Source organism: Carcharhinus amblyrhynchos, chromosome 3 (assembly GCF_965287045.1).
Source record: "Carcharhinus amblyrhynchos chromosome 3, sCarAmb.v2.hapA, whole genome shotgun sequence".
In the NCBI taxonomy this organism is placed as follows: domain Eukaryota; kingdom Metazoa; phylum Chordata; class Chondrichthyes; order Carcharhiniformes; family Carcharhinidae; genus Carcharhinus; species Carcharhinus amblyrhynchos.
Window position 1 is genome coordinate 140,777,332 of NC_137326.1, and position 20,299 is coordinate 140,797,630.

At 45.4% G+C, this 20,299-nt stretch overlaps 1 protein-coding gene across 1 annotated transcript in view; it reads left to right on the forward strand.

Annotated features, from left to right (window-relative positions):
• The window catches only part of LOC145341221 (myoneurin-like), a 117,357-nt gene that overhangs the window by 87,016 nt on the left and 10,042 nt on the right, over positions 1-20,299 (forward strand). The window contains 1 exon segment of the mRNA XM_080186142.1: positions 3,019-3,105. Within this exon segment, the coding sequence (XP_080042268.1) occupies positions 3,019-3,105 (87 nt within the window).

Sequence of the window (20,299 nt, forward strand, 5' to 3'; positions counted from 1 at the left end):
TTTACAAGAATGGTTCCAGGGGATGAGAAATTTCAGTTATGAGGACAGATGGGAGAGATATGCGAGTTAGATGTGGATTGGCCTTAATAAATTATCCATTATTGTCAGGGGAATTAGCAGAGTAAGCATATGGAGTTACAGGGATAGTGCCTAGGTGGGATCATTATTGGTGGTGCAGGCTCGATGGGCCGAATGGTTTGCTACACTGTAGAAATTCTATGATTCTAGAATGGAACTGTTCTCCTTGGAGAGAAAAAGGGTCTGAGGAGATTTGATGGAGGATTTCAATATCGTGAGGGGCTGAACAGAGTAGATAGGGAGAAACATCCTGCTCATAAAAGGATCAAGAACTAGAGGGCACAGATTTCAAATGGCTTGCAAAAGAAGCAAATGAGAAAAAAATCCTTCACACAACAATTGGTTCTGGTCTCGATCACACTGCCTGGAAATATGCTGGAGGCGTGTTCAATCAAGGCAGTAGATGATTCTTTGAATAGAAAAATGTGCAGGAATACAGAGAAATGGCAGGAGAATTTTCCTAATCCATAATGTTTGGCCCATGCAGACACGATGGGCCAAATGACTTCCTTCAGTGCTGCAACAATTCTGGGATGAAGTGAATTGGTTGAATTTTTTCCTTTCACAAAACCATCCTGACTCTTTCTGTTTACCTTGATTTTTTTTCCCCAGCTATAACCTCCTTAATGATCAATTCTAGTATCATGATTGCAACAGGCATCAAGCTATCTGGCCTATAGTTTCCTGCTCTCTTGAACAGAGAGCTCACGTTGTGTCTGTCGGCCATCAAGCATCTACCTATTCTAATTCCATTTTCCAGCACTTGATCTGTAGCCTTGTGTGCTTTGGCATTTCAAATTCTCATCTAAATACTTAAATGTTATGAGGCTCCCTGCCTTTACCACCTTTTAGGCATGAGTTCCAGATTCCCACTATCCTGTTCAAGAAATTCCCCCTCAAATCCCCTCAAAATCTACTGGCCCTTATGTTGAATCTGTACCCCTGGTTATTAACCCTTCTAGTGAAGAGAAAAGCAAATTTGAAGAATAAGTTTTTCATTCAGAGGGTGGTGAGGACCTGGAACTCGCTGCATGAAAGGGTAGTGGATACTAACCACACTTGGACATGTAAATGAGGTGTTATAACCACAGGGTTACATACCAAGAGCTATAAAGTGGGATTAGAGTTAGATTTGTAAACTTTCTATTCTTCTACATTTTGCAATTGTTATAAAGCAATGGGGAGAAGTTGCGACAATGGGATTAGTTTGGAACTGATAGTGTTATGGAGAGATAGTGGGATTAGTTTGGGATTGATACATGCCTATGGGCAGTAGTTTGGGATTAGTACACCAAGGCAGAGAGCAAATAAGAAATCTGGCATCAAAAGTGTAATGTTGACCATGAAACCTTTGTCGATTGTCATAAAAACCCAGCTGCTTCACTAATGTCCTTCAAGAAAGGAAATCAGCCATTCTTACCTGGTCTACGTGTGACTCAGATCCACACAATGTGGTTGACTCTTAATACCCTTTGAAATGGTCCAGCAAGCCACTCCGCTCAGGGTGATAAATCCTGGCCCAGCCAGCGAGGCTCATGTCACTTGAAATTATTTTTTAAAATGTGCAATTAATTTGTGATTGCTGCAGAGAAATGAGAGCATTGCAGTGGAATCAGTTTGGGATTAGTACAGGGATAAGAAGAGAGCACAAAACGGTAGGAATAACAGATGTGTCGAGTATAGGGCTAACGGGAGGACTCTGAATAGTGTGGATGAACAGAGGGATCTAGGTGTATGTGTACATAGATCCCTGAAAGTTGGGAATCAAGTAGATAAGGTTGTTAAGAAGGCATACGGTGTCTTGGCGTTTATTGGTAGGGGGATTGAATTTAGGAGTCGCAGCGTCATGTTGCAACTGTACACAACTCTGGTGCAGCCGCACTTGGAGTATTGTGTGCAGTTCTGGTCCCCACATTATAAGGAAGGATGTGGAGGCATTGGAGAGGGTGCAGAGGAGGTTTACCAGGATGTTGCCTGGTATGGAGGGGAGGTCCTATGAGGAGAGTCTGAGGGATTTGGGGTTGTTTTCGCTAGAAAGAAGGCGGCTAAGAGGGGATCTTATTGAAACATATAAGATGATTAGAGGTTTAGATAGGGTGGATAGTGATAGCCTTTTTCCTCGGATGGAGAAAGCTAGCACGAGGGGGCATGGCTTTAAATTAAGGGGGGATAGTTATAGGACGGATGTCAGGGGTAGGTTCTTTACCCCGAGGGTGGTGAGGGATTGGAATGCCCTGCCTGCTGCAGTTGTGAATGCGCCTAGTTTGGGGGCGTTTAAGAGATCCGTGGATAGGTTTATGGATGGAAAGGGATTGGTTTAGGTTAGAGGGTCATTGTTTTTTAACTGGTCGGCGCAACATTGTGGGCCGAAGGGCCTGTTCTGCGCTGTAATGTTCTATGTTCTAAACAGTGGGATTAGTGTGGGATCGATAGAGCTATGGGGAAAGAGTGGAGCAGTGAGATCGCTTTTTGGGATTATTGTGACTTGAAGCCAGCACAGATAATCAGGCTTGTACTCACTGGAGGTTAGAAGAATAAGAGACAATGTGATTGGAACATATATAATCCCAGAGGGCCTCGACAGGGTGGATGTGCAAAGGTTGTTTCTTCTTGTGGGGGAATCTAGAACTAGGGATCATTACTTAAAAATAAGGGGTCACCCGTTTGAACTTGAACTTTTTTCTTTGCGAGTCTTTGGAACACACTTCCTCAAAAGGCAATAAAGGCAGAGTCAGGTTGATCCTTGGTGAACAAGGAGGTGAAAGGTTATTGGGGTTAGCAGGGAATGTGGAGCTGAGGTTTCAATCAGATTAGTCTCAATCTCTTTGAATGATGGAGCAGGCTGGAGAGGCCAAATGACTACTCATGCTCATAATTTTTATGTACATGTTCACATGATTAGAACCATTTGCATGAATATTCACTTAGTGTTTCTTTCAGGTGAAAAGCCTTTTGTCTGTGAATTGTGTGGCAACTCTTACTCTGACGTGAAGAATTTAAAGAAACATAACAGTAAAGTTCACGGTGGTGAGTATTTACACAAGAATATTCCGCCTGTCACCCCCCAGATTTTTCCACAGACTTGAAGATGAATTTGCCAGGGTATGAGTCTAGTGGCCTTTTGAAACCTCCTATGGGATTACATCACCCTTTCAGATAGTATATTCTAGATATAAACAACCCTCAGAAGAAATTATTTCTCACTTCATAAGAAAATAAGAACATAAGAAATAGGAGCAGGAGTAGGCCATCTAGCCCTTCGAGCCTGCCCCGCCATTCAATAAGATCATGGCTGATCTGTGGTAGCTCAGTTCCACTTTCCCGCCCTCTCCCCATAACCCTTAATCCCCTCTCTTATCAAGAACCCATCAACCCGCTTCTTAAAAATATTTAGCGAGGCAGCCTCCACCACTTCAACGGGCAGAGAATTCCAGAGATTCACCACCCTTTGAGTGAAGAAGTCCCTCCTCAACTCCGTTCTAAACCGCCTCCCCTTTATCTTGAGGCTGTGCCCCCTAGTCCTACTGTCTTTTTTGAGCGGGAAGAGTCTCTCCACCTCTATCCTATCCATCCCATTCATCATCTTATACGTCTCAATGAGATCTCCCCTCATTCTTCTAAACTCTAACGAGTACAAGCCCAGTTTATTCAGCCTCTCCTCATAGCTCAATCCCCTCAACTCCGGTATCAGCCTAGTAAACCTCCTCTGCACTCCCTCCAGGGCCAAAATATCCTTGCGCAGGTGCGGCGCCCAAAACTGCACACAGTACTCCAGCTGCGGCCTCACCAATGCCCTATACAGCTGCAGCAAGACCTCCCTACTTTTATATTCAATCCCCCTCTCTCAGGAATTAACAATTACCTGGAAATTGTAACCTCTGGTTACCCACTTGTCAGAAGTAGTTTCTCCCCAGTTACTCAATCCAAATTTCAGAGTTTGAGCAGCATCTGAAGTTGCTGAGGTGCCTACCTAAGGCTTAGAGCTTTAAAGATGCCACATTTATTCATATAGTCACCACGTATCATAAAGAGTATGCAGGAGTTCCCCAAGTGCAGCTCACTGTCCAACCAGTGTTTTGTTGTGAATTCTGATGAGATCAGTACGGATTTGTTAAGGGGAAGTCGTGTTTGATGAATTTATTGGACCTCTATGAGGATGTGACTAATGCGGTGGACAGAGGGGAACCAGTGGATGTGGTGTTTTTAGATTTCCAAAAGGTGTTCGATAAGGTGCCTCACAAAAGGTTGCCACAGAAGGTTAGGGTGCATGGAGTTGGGGGTAAGGTGTTAGCGTGGATAGATTGGCTGTCTAATAGGAAGCAGAGAGTTGCTTTCAATGGGTGCTATTCTGGTTGGCAGTTGGTGACTAGTGGAGTGCCGCAGGGATCGGTGCTGGGGCCTCAACTGTTTACCATTTATATAGATGATCTGGAGGAGGGGGCTGAGTATAGGGTGACGAAATTTGCTGATGACACGAAGATGAGTGGAAAAGCAAATTGCGTGGAGCGCGCGGAAAGTCTGCAGAGAGATCTGGATAGTCTGAGCGAGTGGGCGAGGACCTGGCAGATGGAGTATAATGTTAGCAAGTGTGAGGTCATCCACTTTGGCAGAAATACTAGTAGGAGGAATTATTATTTAAAAGGCAAAAAGCTGCAGCATGCTACAGTGCAGAGGGACCTGGGGGTCCTTGTGCACGAGTCGCAAAAACCCAGTCTGCAGGTGCAGCAGGTGATCAAGAAGGCGAATGGAATGTTAGCCTTTATAGCGAGGGGGATAGAATATAAAAGCAGAGAGGTCTTGCTGCAACTGTTCAGGGTACTGGTGAGGCCGCAGCTGGAGTACTGTGTGCAGTTTTGGTCGCCGCACTTGCTGAAGGATATATTGACCTTGGAGGGAGTGCAGAGGAGGTTCACTAGGCTGCTACCGGAGATGAGGGCAGTGGACTATGAAGAGAGACTAAATAGACTGGGTCTGTACTCGTTGGAGTTTAGAAGGATGAGGGGGGATCTTATAGAGACATATAAGATAATGAAGGGGCTGGATAGGGTAGGGGTAGAAAGATTCTTCCCACTTAGAAAGGACAGCAGGACTAGAGAGCACAGCCTCAAGATAAGGGGGGGGGGTGCAGTTTAGATCAGAGTTGAGGAGGAACTTCTTCACTCAAAGGGTGGTGAATCTCTGGAATTCTCTGCCCGTTGATGTGGTGGAGGCTACCTCGCTGAATATATTTAAGTCACAGGTAGATAGGTTTCTGATAGACAGGGGAATTTAGGGTTATGGGGAGAAAGCGGGAAAGTGGAATTGATCCACCAGATCAGCCATGATCTTACTGAGTGGCGGGGCAGGCTCGAAGGGCTAGATGGCCTACTCCTCCTCCTATTTCTTATGTTAATCCACCTGTGTTAAGTTAAGCCACCTGTGGTTCCATGGATGGTTCTGTCAGTGCTTCCTGGATGTTCTTAGTAGTTCACCCAGGGAGTGCTGACAGAACCATCCATGGCACCACAGGTAGCTTAACTTTACAGGGAGACACAGAAAAGTTGAAGACTGATAAGCGATTCGATAGCTGGGGGAACATATGGGCATTTCTGCATCTACAAACATGAATCCAACGTGGTACTTTGCTTTCTTGTTACCAGAATCAAGGCTATCACTGAGAGGCTGCTAGCAGCCTGAGCAGGAAGGTGAACAGACAGCAGTTCTGGTCTGTCTACACTGGAAGCAACAACATAGCAGAAAGAGGGATTACAAACTAATGGCAGGATTTTCCAACTCCTCGCCTCCACAGCATGTTCCAATTCTTGGTCTGTTTAGCGCAATCAGGTGATGAATCCAAGGAATTCAACAACACTAATCGTTGTGGAATGTGTGAGTTGCCAAGACTGCCTGGTAACAGAAGACACTGAGTGCATCTACATTGGCAAGCCTGCGTGGTACATAAATATGTACTCTTAAGCCGATAGCATCAGGGTCCAAAGCCTGATTCATACTGAAGTTATAGGTAAAATAGCTTTGACTTCACTGAACAAGCCTGTCACACAGTGACTTATGGTCAGATGCAGGTATTGGTGAAACCTTTTGGCACCAAACACAAGGACACCCCTTCTTTTTCCAGCTGACAGTAGCCCTTTTCATCCCGGGAGAGTATTATCGAGATGTAGCTGATGGACTTTTCTGAGCCTTCCTCCTCTCTGTGACATTGTGGCTTCTATGCCTCAGGGAGAAGCGTCAGCACATGCTCCTTAGCTGGGTTATAATATACGAAGCATGATGATTTAAGCAGTGTCTTCATTGCTGCAAAGGCTTCTTCTTGCTGCAAACCCCAAGTCCAGCAGTGGTTCATCCTCAGCAACAGGTGGAGTGATGTGAGTATGGCGGACAGATTAGATAAGAAATGGCTGTAATAATTTAGCATCCGTAGGAATGTCTTGAGCTGTGTCACGTTACAGGGTGATGGTCCACCTGTAATGGTTGGAACTTTGTTTTCAACAGGATGCAACCCCATAGTGTCCACTGTGGCTCAAGTTTGTTATCTCAGATGCCTGGAATGTGCATTTTTCTCACTTCAAACGCACACCTGCTTCCATAAATCTTGCCAGTGATTCCTCAAAGTTGGCAAAAGTATTCAACTTCAGTTGATCCAGCGATGAAGCTGTCATCTTAGTACCCAATCAAACATGGAAGTTCCTGCAGGAAACTGCCCATGGTCCACTGAAAAGTAGCCCATGCAGATGAAACTTTAAACGGTAACCTGGTGTCCTGGCAAAGGCCTATGAGGATTGATTGTCATTTACTCTCTCGACAGACTGTCCAATTCCAACTGCTGATAGGCATGTTTCATATTTAGCTTGATAAATAACTTGCTAACTTGGCGAACAAGTCATTGATTTTGAGAATGGGGTATTTGTCTAACTTTGTTACTCTGGTTGTCAGTTTATTGTCACCATCTGGTCTGTTCTTGCTTCGCGACTGGGACAATGTGTATGACCCACTCGGAATACTGGGCCGAATGGAAATCCTGGGAATATTTCAATTTACACAACTCTGCCTCCACTTTTTCTGTTAGTGAGTAAGGCCTTTGCCTAGCCTCGAAAAAGTGTATGTGGATCGATGTGTATTTTAGTTTGCCCTATTAATCTTTAAGCAGTGTCATACTACTTCCAAAAGCTCCACAGTTCCATCGGACCAGTCTAGTTTTTATTTTTTGCAGCCAATATCGATCAAAAATACTGGACCCATCCCCTTTTACTGTCACAGGAAGCTGGGCGATCTGTGGTTTGTAGCAGACTGAAATAGCAATAATGTCCTTTATGTGAATGGGCTATCCAATGTGGGTTTTTCAACTTGACAGGCGTACTCTTCACAGCAGGGCCATGATTGGTCTGGGTGGCGGGTGGACCGCAGGGACTGCATCTCGGGCCACGAGCTCCCATGATTGCAGGGGGGCAATTTGACTTCTGTCATAGGTACATTTTAATCTTAATTTCTATCTCCTTTTCATCGAGGGAGCTCTGGATTTGTTGTCTTGTCTTTCCCTTTTAAGGGAATGTACCTGTGCCTGAACCATTTCTGTTTGAAGGTAGCCCATCATTCAGCTATATTTTTCCCGTAACATTTTGTTCCAGTCTCTCCAGCCCAGCTCAGTTCCTGACCCATTGAAATTGGCTCTTCTCCAGTTAATTATTAAACATCATAATTAGAAGCAGGAGGAGGCCATTCAGTCCCTCAAGCCTGCTGTGCCAGTCAATATGATTATGGCTGATCTTGTCTCAGCCTCAACTTCACCTTCCTGCCCACTCCTATCCTGCTGCTGATATAAAAACCTATCTCTCTCCTTAAATTTGTTTAGTTTTCCGGCACTCTGGGGTAGTGAATTCCACAGATTCACCATGCTTTGAGGGATGTAATTCCTCCTCGTTTCCTGTTTTAAACCTGCCAGCCCTTAGCCTAAATCAATGGCCTGTTATTCCTGTCTGGATTTCTCCTTATGATCTCCCAACAGCCAGCACGAAGTGGAGGAACTGATATGTCAGTAGATTATGGGAAGATGCAAAAACAACAGGGTTGCTATGATGGGTGATCTTAACCTCCACAGCATAGACTGGGATTCCTTTAGTGCCAGAGGCTTGGATGGGGCAAAGTTCAGTGTGTCCAAGAGTGCTTCTGAGGCAATATATAGAAAGCCCCTTGTTAGAGCGTGGATTGCTGCTTGGGAATGTGATGTGGTGGCCGTTACATAGACTTGGATGTGTCAGGGACAGGACTGGGTACTTAAGGTGCTGGGATTCAGATGCTTCAGGAAGGACAGGGAGGGAGACAAAAGGAGGGGGGAGCGGCACTTTTGATCAGGGACAGTGTCACGGCTGCAGAGAAGCTGGACGCCGTGGAGGGATTGTCTACGGGGTCTCTGTGGGTGGAAGTTCGGAACAGGAAGGGGTTGGTAACTTTGCTAGGTGTTTTCTATAGGCTGCCCAGTAGTAATAGGGAAGTTGAGGTGCAGATAGGGAAACAGATCCTGGAGAGATGTAGTAATAACAGAGTTGTCGTAATGGAAGACTTTAATTTCCCAAACATCGACTGGAATATCCCTAGGGTAAGGGGTTTGGATGGGGAGGAGTTTGTTAGGTGTGTTCAGGAGGGTTTCCTGACACAGTACGTAGATAAGCCTACGAGAGGAGAGGCTGTGCTTGACCTGGTGCTGGCTAATGCACCTGGACAGGTGTCAAATCTCTCAGTGGGAGAGCATCTCGGGGATGGAGATCATAATTCTATCTCCTTCACGATAGCATTGGAAAGAGATAGGGTCAGGCAGGCTAGGAAGGTGTTTATCTGGAGTAAGGGGAAATATGAAGCCATCAGGCAGGAAATTAGATGAGTAAATCGGAAGGAGGCGTTCTTGGGGAAGAGTACCGAAGGAAGGTGGCGGATTTTCAAGGAATGTTTGTCTGGAGCTCTGCACAACAACGTTCCGATGAGACAGGGAGGTTTTGGTAGGTTACGGGAACCATGGTGCACGAAGGTTGTAATGAACCTAGCCAAAAAGAAAAGAAAGGCGTACAGAAAGTTCAGAGAGCTAGGCAATGTTAAGGATCTATAGGAGTGTACAGGTTGTAGGAAGGAGCTTAGAAAGGAAATTAGGAGAGCAGGAAGGGATCATGAGAAGGTCTTGGCGGGTAAGATTAAGGAGAATCCTAAGGCGTTCTACAAATATGTGAAGAGACAAAGGATGAGATGTGAAGGGATAGGACCTATAAAAGGTGAAGGGGGAAAAGTTTGTGCAGAACTGGTGGAAATGGCAGAGGTGCTTAATGAGTACTTTACCTCGGTATTCATGATGGAAAATGATCTGGGAGGTTGTACTGCAGGTTTGCGGCAGACTGAAAAGATTGAGGAGGTGGACGTTAAGAAAGAGGATGTGTTGGACCTTTTAAATAGCATCAAAATAAATAAGTTGCCGGGACTGGATGGGATGTACCCCAGGTTACTGTGGGAGGCGAGGGAAGAGATTGCAGAGCCTCTGGCGCTGATCTTTGCGTCGTCAGTGGAGACAGGAGAGGTTCCAGAGGATTGGAGGATGAGGTTCCTATATTGAAGAAAGGTAACGGGGATAGCCCAGGAAATTACCGACTGGTGAGTCTGACCCAGTGGTTGGTAAGTTGATGGAGAGGATCCTGAGGGACAAGATTTATGAACATTTAGAGAAGTATAGTATGATCAAAAGTAGTCAGCATGGCTTTGTCAAGGGCAGGTCGTGCCTTATGAGCCTGGTTGAGTTCTTTGAAAATGTGACTGAACACATTGACGATGGAAGAGCGGTGGATGTGGTTTATCTGGACTTCAGCAAGGCGTTCGATAAGGTCCCCCATGAAGACTTCTTGACAAAGTGAGAGGGCATGGGATCCAAGGGGCTGTTGCCTTGTGGATCCAGAAATGGCTTGCCTGCAGAAGGCAGAGAGTGGTTGTGGATGGGTCTTTTTCTGCATGGAGGTCAGTCACCAGTGGAGTGCCCTAGGGATCTGTTTTGGGACCATTGCTGTTTATAATTTTCATAAATGACCTGGATGAGGAAGTGGAGGGATAGGTTGGTAAGTTTGCCAATGACACGAAGGTTGGTGGTGTTGTGGATAGTCTGGAGGGATGTCAGAAGTTGCAGCGTGACACAGATAGGACGCAAGATTGGGCGGAGAAGTGGCAGATGGACTTCAACACGGATAAATGTGTAGTAGTCCATTTTGGCAGGTCCAATGGGATGAAGGAGTATAATATCAAGGGTAAGACTCTTAGCAGTGTAGAGGATCAGAAGGACCTTGGGGTCCGGGTCCATAGGACTCTTAAATCAGCCTCGCAGGTAGAGGATGTGGTCAAGAAGGCGTACAGTGTACGAGCCTTCATTAATCGAGGGATTGAGTTTAGGAGTCGGGAGGTAATGCTGCTTTATAAGACCCTAGTCTGACCCCACTTGGAATACTGTGCGCAGTTCCAGTCGCCTCCTTGCAAGAAAGATGTGGAAGCTATTGAGAGGGTGCAGAGGAGATTTACAAGGATGTTGCCTGGATTGGGTGGCATGCCTTATGAGGATAGGTTGAGGGAGCTCGGTCTTTTCTCCCTGGAGAGACGAAGGATGAGAGGTGACCTGATAGAGGTTTATAAGATGTTGAGAGGTATAGATTGGGTGGATTCTCAGAGGCTATTTCCCAGGGCTACAAGAGGACACAGGTTTAAGGTGCTGGGGAGTAGGTACAGAGGAGATATCAGGGGTAAGTTTTACACTCAGAGAGTGGTGGGTGAGTGGAATTGGATGCTGTTGGTGGTGGTGGAGGCAAACTCGCTGGGGTTTTTTAAGAGACTTCTGGATGAGTACGTGGGATTTAATGGGATTGAGGGTTATAGATAGGCCTACTAGGTAGGGATATGATCAACGCAACTTGTGGGCCGAAAGGCCTGTTTGTGCTGTAGTTTTCTATGTTCTATGTTCTAAATCTTTTTATGATCTTATTGAATGGCGGGGCAGGCTCGAAGGGCTGGATGGCCTACTCCTGCTCCTATTTCTTATGTTCTTATATTCTTTCTATAATGGGATGACCAGAATTGCACACAATATTCCAAGTGTGGCCTTACCAGTGTCTTGTACAACTTCAACAAGACATTCCAACTCTTAAGAACATAAGAAATAGGAGCAGGAGTAGGCCATCTAGCCCTTCGAGCCTGGCCCGCCATTCAATAAGATCATGGCTGATCTGAAGTGGCTCAGTTACACGTTCCCGCCCTCTCCCCATAACCCTTAATCCCCTTGCCTACCAAAAACCTATCTACCCACGTCTTAAATATATTTAGTGAGGTAGCCTCCACCACTTCAACGGGCAGAGAATTCCAGAGATTCACCACCCTTTGAGTGAAGAAGTTCCTCCTCAACTCTGTTCTAAACCGCCCCCCCTTATCTTGAGGCTGTGCCCTCTAGTCCTGCTATCCTTTCTGAGCGGGAAGAACCTCTCCACCTCTATCCTATCCATCCCTTTCATCATCTTATACGTCTCAATAAGATCCCCCCTCATCCTCCTAAACTCTAACGAGTACAAGCCCAGTCTATTCAGCCTCTCCTCATAGCTCAACCCCCTCAACTCCAGTATCAGCCCAGTGAACCTCCTCTGCACTCCCTCCAAGGCCAAAATATCCTTGCGTAAGTGCGGCGACCAAAACTGCACACAGTACTCCAGCTGCGGCCTCACCAGTGCCCTTACAGTTGCAGCAAGACCTCCCTACTTTTATATTCAATCCCCCTCGCTATGAAGGCCAGCATCCCATTCGCCTTCCTGACCACCTGCTGCACCTGTAGGCTGGGTTTTTGCAACTCATGCACAAGGACCCCCAGGTCCCTCTGCACCGTAGCATGCTGCAGCTTTTTGCCCTGTAAGTAGTAGTCCTTCCTACTATTATTCCTGCCAAAGTGGATAACCTCACACTTGCCAACATTGTATTCCATCTGCCAGCTCCTCGCCCACTCGCTCAGCCTATCTAGATCCCTCTGCAGACTTTCCACACCCTCCGCACAATTTGCTGTTCCACTTACCTTTGTGTCATCAGCAAATTTCGACACCTTACACTGGGCTCCCTCCTCCAGATCATCTATATAAATGGTAAATGGCTGAGGCCCCAGCACCGATCCCTGGGGCACTCCACTAGTCACCAACCGCCAATCCGAATAGCACCCATTGACACCCACTCTCTGCCTCCTACTTGACAGCCAATCCCCTATCCACGCTAACACCTTACCCCCAACTCCATGTCCCCTAACCTTCTGTAACAACCTTTTGTGAGGCACCTTCTGAAAATCAAGAAACACCACATCCACCGGTTCCCCTCTATCCACCGCACTAGACACATCCTCATAGAATTCCAATAAATTCGTCAGACACGACTTCCCCTTAACGAATCCGTGCTGCGTTTGCTCTATCAAACAATTCTTCTCAAGGTGCCTCGCTATTTCCTCTTTGATGACGGATTCAAGCATTTTTCCTACAACAGACGTTAAACTAACCGGCCTATAATTCCCTGCCTTTTGCCTGCTACCCTTTTTAACAGCGGCGTAACATTAGCCGTTTTCCAATCTTCCGGCACTTCCCCGGAATCCAGCGAGGTTTGGAAAATAATCACCAAAGCATCCACTATCACCTCCGCCATTTCCTTCAGAAACCTGGGATGCATTCCATCCGGTCCTGGGGACTTGTCCACCATCAGTCCCTCTAGTCTGCCGCGCACTGCCTCTCTAGTAACAATGATCTCATTCAGGCCCTCCGCTCCTACCATCTTCCCATTGTTAACACCCGGCAAACTATTCACGTCCTCCTCCGTGAAGACCGAAGCAAAAAACTTATTCAAGGCCTCAGCCATTTCCTCATCCCCCACCACTAAATCCCCCCTCCCATCCTCTAAGGGTCCAACATTCGCCCTAGCCAGCCTCCTCCTTTTTATATATTTATAAAAACTCTTACTATCCTTTTTTATATTTAGCGCTAGCCTCGATTCATAGTCTACCCTTCCTTTCTTTATCAACTTCTTCGTCATTCTTTGTTGATATTTAAACCTCTCCCAATCCTCTTCTCGCCCTCTACTTTTAGCCACTCTAAACGCATCAGCTTTTAATTTAATACTCTCCTTTATCTCCTTCGTTATCCACGGCTGATTATCTCTTCTCCTACGATCCTTCTTTACCATCAGAATAAATTTCTGCTGAGCACCAAGAAAGATCTCCTTAAAGATCTCCTTAATTCAAGATCTCCTTGAATTCTTGTATTCAATGTTCAGACAGATGAAACCAAGCATGCCGAATGCCTTCTTCACCACTCTGTCCACCTATGACTCCACTTTCAAGGATCTATGAACATGTACTCCTAGCTCACTTTGTTCTGCAACTCTCCCAACACCCTACCATGAACAGAGTAAGTCCTGTCCTAGTTCAATCCACCAAAATGCATCATCTCGCATTTGTCTAAATTTGTCCATCTGCCATTCGTCAGCCCACTCGCCCAATTGATCAAGATCCCATTGCAATTGGAGATAACCTTCTTCACTGTCCACTTTGCCACTAATTTTAGTGTCATCTGCAAACTTACCATTCATGCTTCCTATTATTCTCATGCAAATCATTAATATAAATGACAAATAACAGCAGGCCCAGCACTGATACCAGAGGCACACGGTGGTCACAGGCCTCCAGATTAAAAAACAACTCTCTACAACCACCTCTGGCTTCTGTCCAATTTTGTATCCATTTGGATACCTCATCCTGGATCCTGAGAGATTTAACCTTATGCAACAACCTACCTTTCAAAGGCCTTGCTAAAATCCATGTCGACAACATCAACTGCACTGCCCTCATCTACCTTCTTGGTTATCCCTTCAAAAAGGTCAATCAAATTTGTGAGACATGATTTTCCATTCACTAAGCCATGCTTAGGGACAGGATGCACTTGCATCTGGAAGAGAATAGGCTTATTAATGATAGGCAGCCTGGTTTTGTGAAGCGGAAGTCGTGTCTCACAAACTTGATTAAGTTCTTCGAGGAAATGACAAGAAAAATTGACCAGGACAGGGCAGTAGATGTTGTATAAATGAACTTTAGTAAAGCCTTTGATAAGGTTTCTCATGGCAGGCTGATACAGAAGGTGAAGTCATGTGGGATCCGAGGTGAGCTAGTAAGATGGATACAAAGCTGGCTTGGGCACAGAAAGCAGAGAGTAGCGGTGAAAGAGTACTTTTCTAACTGGAGGTCTGTGACAAGCGATGTTCTACAAGGATCAGTGCTGAGATCTCTGTGGTTTGTAGTATATATAAATGATTTGGAGGAAAATATAGGTGGACTGATTAGGAAATTTGCAGATGATACAAAAATTGGAGGAGTAACAGATAGTGAAGAGGATTGTCAGAAGATACAGCAGGATATAAATCGGCTGAAGACCTGGGCCAAAGGATGGCAGATGGAATTTATCCCGACAAATGTGAGGTGATGCGATTGGGAAGGTCTACTACAAAATAAAAGTGTACAACAAATAAAGTTTATTTATTAGTCACAGGTAAGGCTTACATTAACAGTGCCATGAAGTTACTGTGAAATGGTAGAGCCATTAGAAATATAAGCATACAGAGGGATTTTGACGTGCAGATCCATAGAAAGGCCTGTGCTGCGCTGTAATGTTCTATGTATCCTGAAGGTGGGAAATCATGTTGCAGCTACAGGCGGGATTTGGAGTATTGAGTACAGTTTTGGTCACCACACTACCAGAAGGATGTTGATGCATTATAAAGGGTGCAGAAGAGATTTACACGCAAGAGGTGGTGGAAGCAAGTTCTATAACAATGTTCAAGAGGCACCTGGATAGATATGTGAATAGGCAGGGAATAGAGGGATATGGACCACATAGAGGCAAGAAAATATTAGATTAGAGAGATATCAGTGTCGGCACAGACTTAGTGGGCTGAAGGGCCTGTTTCTGTGATGTACTGTTCTTTGTTCTTACCACAATTCTAAATGATTGGTCCCTTAATCTGAGACTGTGCCCCTGTTTAGATTCCCTAACCGATGGAAACAATTTCTCATGGTCAACCCCTCTCAGAATCATGAAGGTTTCAACATTCTACATACTCATCTGGACCATTCTTGCCAATTTGATTGTCCTCACTGATATGAAGACTAAAATCCTCCACACTTATTTAACTTATTACATGTCCTTTTTGAAGCCAGGTCCATTCTCACTAATGTTCTTCCCTCGTATTTTGTTATCAGGGCTACCCCTGCTTCTTTTCCATCCTACCTGTCTTTCTAAATATTGTATTTAAAATATTTATTTCCCACCCTCAATTATCTTGTAACCATGTGTCTGTAATGGCATTTAAATCTAAATCATTGATTTCTGTTTGTGTAACAAGTTAATTTACCTTATTGTGGATGCTTCATGCATTCAAATAAAGAACCTTGAATTTAAAGTTTAACTTTTGTTCTCTGTAGTGTCTTGATTCAGTGATGTAAAAAATTCTGTTCAGCTCTCTGCCTTCTTGTCCCCCGCTGCTTCTCTTTACCCATATTGCTGTTGCCTCAACTTTACTTTTTAGATTTAAAAACCTATCCACATCCTACTCCCACCACTTCCCCCTCTCTTCATTGTGCCCTTCTTTAATTCTTTCATGGGACATGGGCATTGCTGGCTAGGGCAGCACTTTCAATTCCCATCCCTAATTGCCCTTGAGAATGTAGTTGTGGGTTGCCTTCATAGAATCCCTCCAGTACAGAAGGAGGCCATTTAGCCCATCAAGTCTGTCTGACCACAATCCCACCCAGGCCCAATCCCCATAACCCCATGTATTTAGCCTAGCTAGTCCCCTTGATGCTAAGGGGAAATTTAGCATCACCAATCCACCTAATCCGCACGTCTTTGGAGTGTGGGAAGAAACCGGGGCACCCAGACGAAATCCACGCAGACAAGGAAAGAACATGCAAACTCCGTACAGTGACCTAAGTCAGGATCCAACCCAGGTCACTGGCGCTGTGAGGCAGCAGTGCTAACCTCTGAGCTACCATGCCATTCAAAATACTTTATAAACAAAGATTGCCAAAGTCATAGAGGTTTACAGCATGGAAACAGGCCCTTTGGCCTGTCCATGCCATCGTTTTTTTTAAATCCCTAAGCTAATTCCAATCGCTCGCATTTAGAACGTAGAACATTACAGCGCAGAACAGGCCCTTCGGCCCACGATGTTGCACCGACCAGTTAAAAAACAATGACCCACTAACCTAAACCAATCCCTTTTCGTCCATAAACCTATCCACGGATCTCTTAAACGCCCCCAAACTAGGCGCATTTACAACCGCAGCAGGCGGTTGTAAATTTGGCCCATATCCTCCTATACCCATCTTATCCATGTAATTATCTAAATGCTTTTTAAAAGACAAAATTGTACCTGCCTCTACTGCTACCTCTGGCAGCTTGTTCCAGACACTCACCTCCCTCTGTGTGAAAAAAATTGCTTCTCTGGACTGTTTTGTATCTCTCCCCTCTCACCTTAAACCTATGTCCTCTAGTTTTAGACTCCCCCACCTTTGGAAAAAGATATTGACTATCTAGCTGATCTGTGCCCCTCGTTATTTTATTGACCTCTATAAGATCACCCCTCAACCTCCTACGCTTTAGAGAAAGAAGTCCCAGTCTATCCAGCCTCTCCTTATAACCCAAACCATCAAGTTTTGGTAGCATCCTAGTAAATCTTTTCTGCATTCTTTCTAGTTTAATAATATCCTTTCTATCATAGGTTGGTCTTAACAATGTCTTATACAACTTCAACAAGATGTCCCAACTCCTGTATTCAATGTCCTGACCGATAAAACCAAGTAAGCCGAATGCTTCTTCACCACTCTGTCCACCTGTGACTTCACTTTCAAGGAGCTATGAACCTGTGTCCCTAGATCTCTTTGTTCTGTAACTCTCCCCAACGCCCTACCATTAACTAAGTCCTGCCCTGGTTCGATCTATCAAAATGCATCACCTCGCATTTGTCTTAAATTAAACTCCATCTTGCCATTCGTCAGCCCACTGGCCTAATTGATCAAGATCCCGTTGAAATTGGAGATAACTTTCTTCACTGTCCACTATACCACCAATCTTGGTGTCATCTGCAAACTTAGTAACCATGCCTCCTATATTCCCTTTGGATTCTTCTTCCCCCATTTTCAGAGAGAACCGACTTCACCTAGAGAAGGTGGGGCCTTAATCAACAACCTCAGCCGGTACGGGAATTGAATCTGATCTGGTGGTGTCACTACACGTCACAAATCAGTCATCCAGACAACCGAGCTAACCAGCCGTCTTGAACTGCCACAGTCCCTGTGGTGTGATTTGATCACATTAGACCAGTAAGCCTAAAGTCAATACTGGGGAAGTTGCTAGAGCCTATTGTCAAGAATTTCATAACTCAGCATTTGGAAGGCAGTGGTATAATCAGACAAAGTCAGCATGGATTTACAAAAGGGAAATCATGCTTGATGAATCTATTGGAATTCTTTGAAGATGTAACTGGTAGAGTTGACCGAGGACAACCAGTGGATGTGGCTTATTTGGACTTTCAGAAGGCTTTCGACGTGATTTCACATAACAGGCTACTCTGTAAAGATAAAGCTCATGGGATTGCAGGTAATGTTATGAGGTGGATAGAAAGCTGGTTGGCAGATAGGAAGCAAAGAGTTGGCGTAAATGCATTTTTTCTTGATTGGCAGGCAGGAACTAGTGGAATTCCATAGGGATCTGTGCTAGGGCCCCAACTGTTCACATATCAAAGATTTGGAAGAGTGAACTGAATGTATTATGCCCCAATATGTGCAGATGGTAGCAAGTTGAATGGGAGGGTGAGCTGTGAGAAGGATGCAGAGATGTTCCAGCTTGAGTTGGACAGTGTGTGGGCATGTGCATGGCAGATGCAGGATAATGGGGATAAATAACATAACGTAGAACATTACAGCACAGTACAGGCCCTTCGGCCCTCAATGTTGTGCCGAGCTATTTCCGAACCCAAGATCAAGTTACCCCACTCCCTGTCATTCTGGTGTGCTCCACGTGCCTACCCAATAACCACTTGAAAGTTTCTAAAGTGTCCGACTCCACTATTGCAGCAGGCAGTGCATTTCACACCCCAAATAGGAAAACAGATTATTACTTGAATGGATATAAGTTGAGAGAGGTGGATACTCGACAAGACCTTGGTGCCTTTGTGCATCAGTCGCTGAAAGTAAACGTGCGGATACAGCAGGCAGTAAAGGAGGCAAATGGTATGTTGGCCTTCGTAGTGAGAGGATTTGAGTATAGTCCTCAGACTTTTGTGTCTTTTTACTGATGGAAGAAGGTGGAAGAGTGTACAGAGTGCATGGGGTCCTCAATTATGCTGGCTGCTTTGCCGAGGCAGCAAGAAGTGTAGACAGAGTCAGTGGATGGGAGGTTGGTTTGCATGTTGGATTGGGCTACATTCATGACCTTTTATAGTTTCTTGCGGTCTTGGACAGAGCAGGAGTCATACCAAGCTGTGATACAACCAGAAAGAATACTTTCTATGATGCATCTGTAAATGTTGGTGAGCGTCGTAGCTGACATGCCAAATTTCATTATTTTCTGAGAAAGTAGGTGGGCTTTCTTAACCATGGGGGAACCAGGGTAGGTTGTTGGTGATCTTGATAGTGACCTAAAAACCTGAAGTTCTTGACCATTTCTACTTCATCTTCATTGATCTAGACAGAGGCATGCCCTCTGTCTATGCTTCCTGAAGTTGATGACTATTTCTTTTGTTGCGTTGACATTAAGAAAGAGATTACTGTTGCCGCACCAGTTCACCAGATTCTCTATCTCTTTCCTGTACTCTGTCTCATCATTGTTTGAGATCCAACCCACTATGGTGCTGTTGTCAGCAAACTTGAAAATCAAGTTGGAGGGGAATTTGGCCACACAGTCATAGGTGTATAAGGAGTATATTGGGGGACTGGGAACACAGCCTTCTGGGGCACCAGTGTTGAGGATGATTGTGGCAGAGGTGTTGTTGCCTAGTCTTATTGACTGCGATCTGAGAGTTAGGAAGTTCAGAATCCAGCCACAGAGGGAGGAGCCAAGGCCCAGGCCATGCAGTTTGGAAATGAGTTGCATGGGAATAATGATGTTGAAAGCTGAGCTGTAGTCAATAAATAGCAGCCTGACATAGGTGTCCTTGTTATCTAGGTGCTCCAGGGTTGAGTGCAGAGCTTGGGAGATGGCGTCTGCTGTGGACCTTTTGCAGCAGTAGACAAACTGTAGTGGATCCAGGTAGTCCGGGAGGCAAGATCTGATTTGTGCCATGACTAACCTTTCAAGGCACTTCATAATGATGGATGTCAGAGCCACGGGGTGGTAGTCATTAAGGCACGCTGCCTGGGTTTTCTGTCGTACTGGGGAGATGGTCATCTTCTTGAAGCTGGTAGGGACCTCAGATTAATGTAATAAGAGGTTGAAGATGTCTGCAATTACCCCCACCAGTTGGCCTGCGCAAGACCTGAATGCTTGTCCGGGAATCCCATCTGGACCAGTTTTCTCCGTGGTTGACTTTTGAGAAGGCAGCTCTGACATTGGTAGTGGTGACCTCGGATACAGATTCATCTGAGACTTCTGGGATGGAGGGCATGCTCTCATTGACCTCTTGCTCAAAACGGGTATAAGTCCGTTGAGCTTATCAGGGAGGGGTGCGTTGGAGCTGACGATTTTACATGCCTTCGTCTTGTAGCCTGTTATGTCTTGCAGACCTTGTCATAGTCATGGTGTGTCCATGTGGCTAGCCTGGGATTCTAGCTTGGTCCGGTACTGTCTTTTGGCATCTCTGATAGATCTCCGTAGATGAGAGGGCATGGGATCCAAGGGCCTTTGGCCTTGTGGATCCAGAATTGGCTTGCCTGCAGAAGGCAGAGAGTGGTTGTGGATGGGGCTTTTTCTGAATGGAGGTCAGTCACCAGCGGAGTGCCTCAAGGATCTGTTCTGGGACCCTTGTTGTTTGTCATTTTCATAAATGACCTGGATGAGGAAGTGGAGGGATGGGTAAGTAAGTTCGCTGATGACACGAAGGTCGGTGGTGTTGCGGATGATCTGGAAGGATGGCAAAAGTTGCAGCAGGACATAGATAGGATGCAGGACTGGGCGGAGAAGTGGCAAATGGACTTCAACACGGA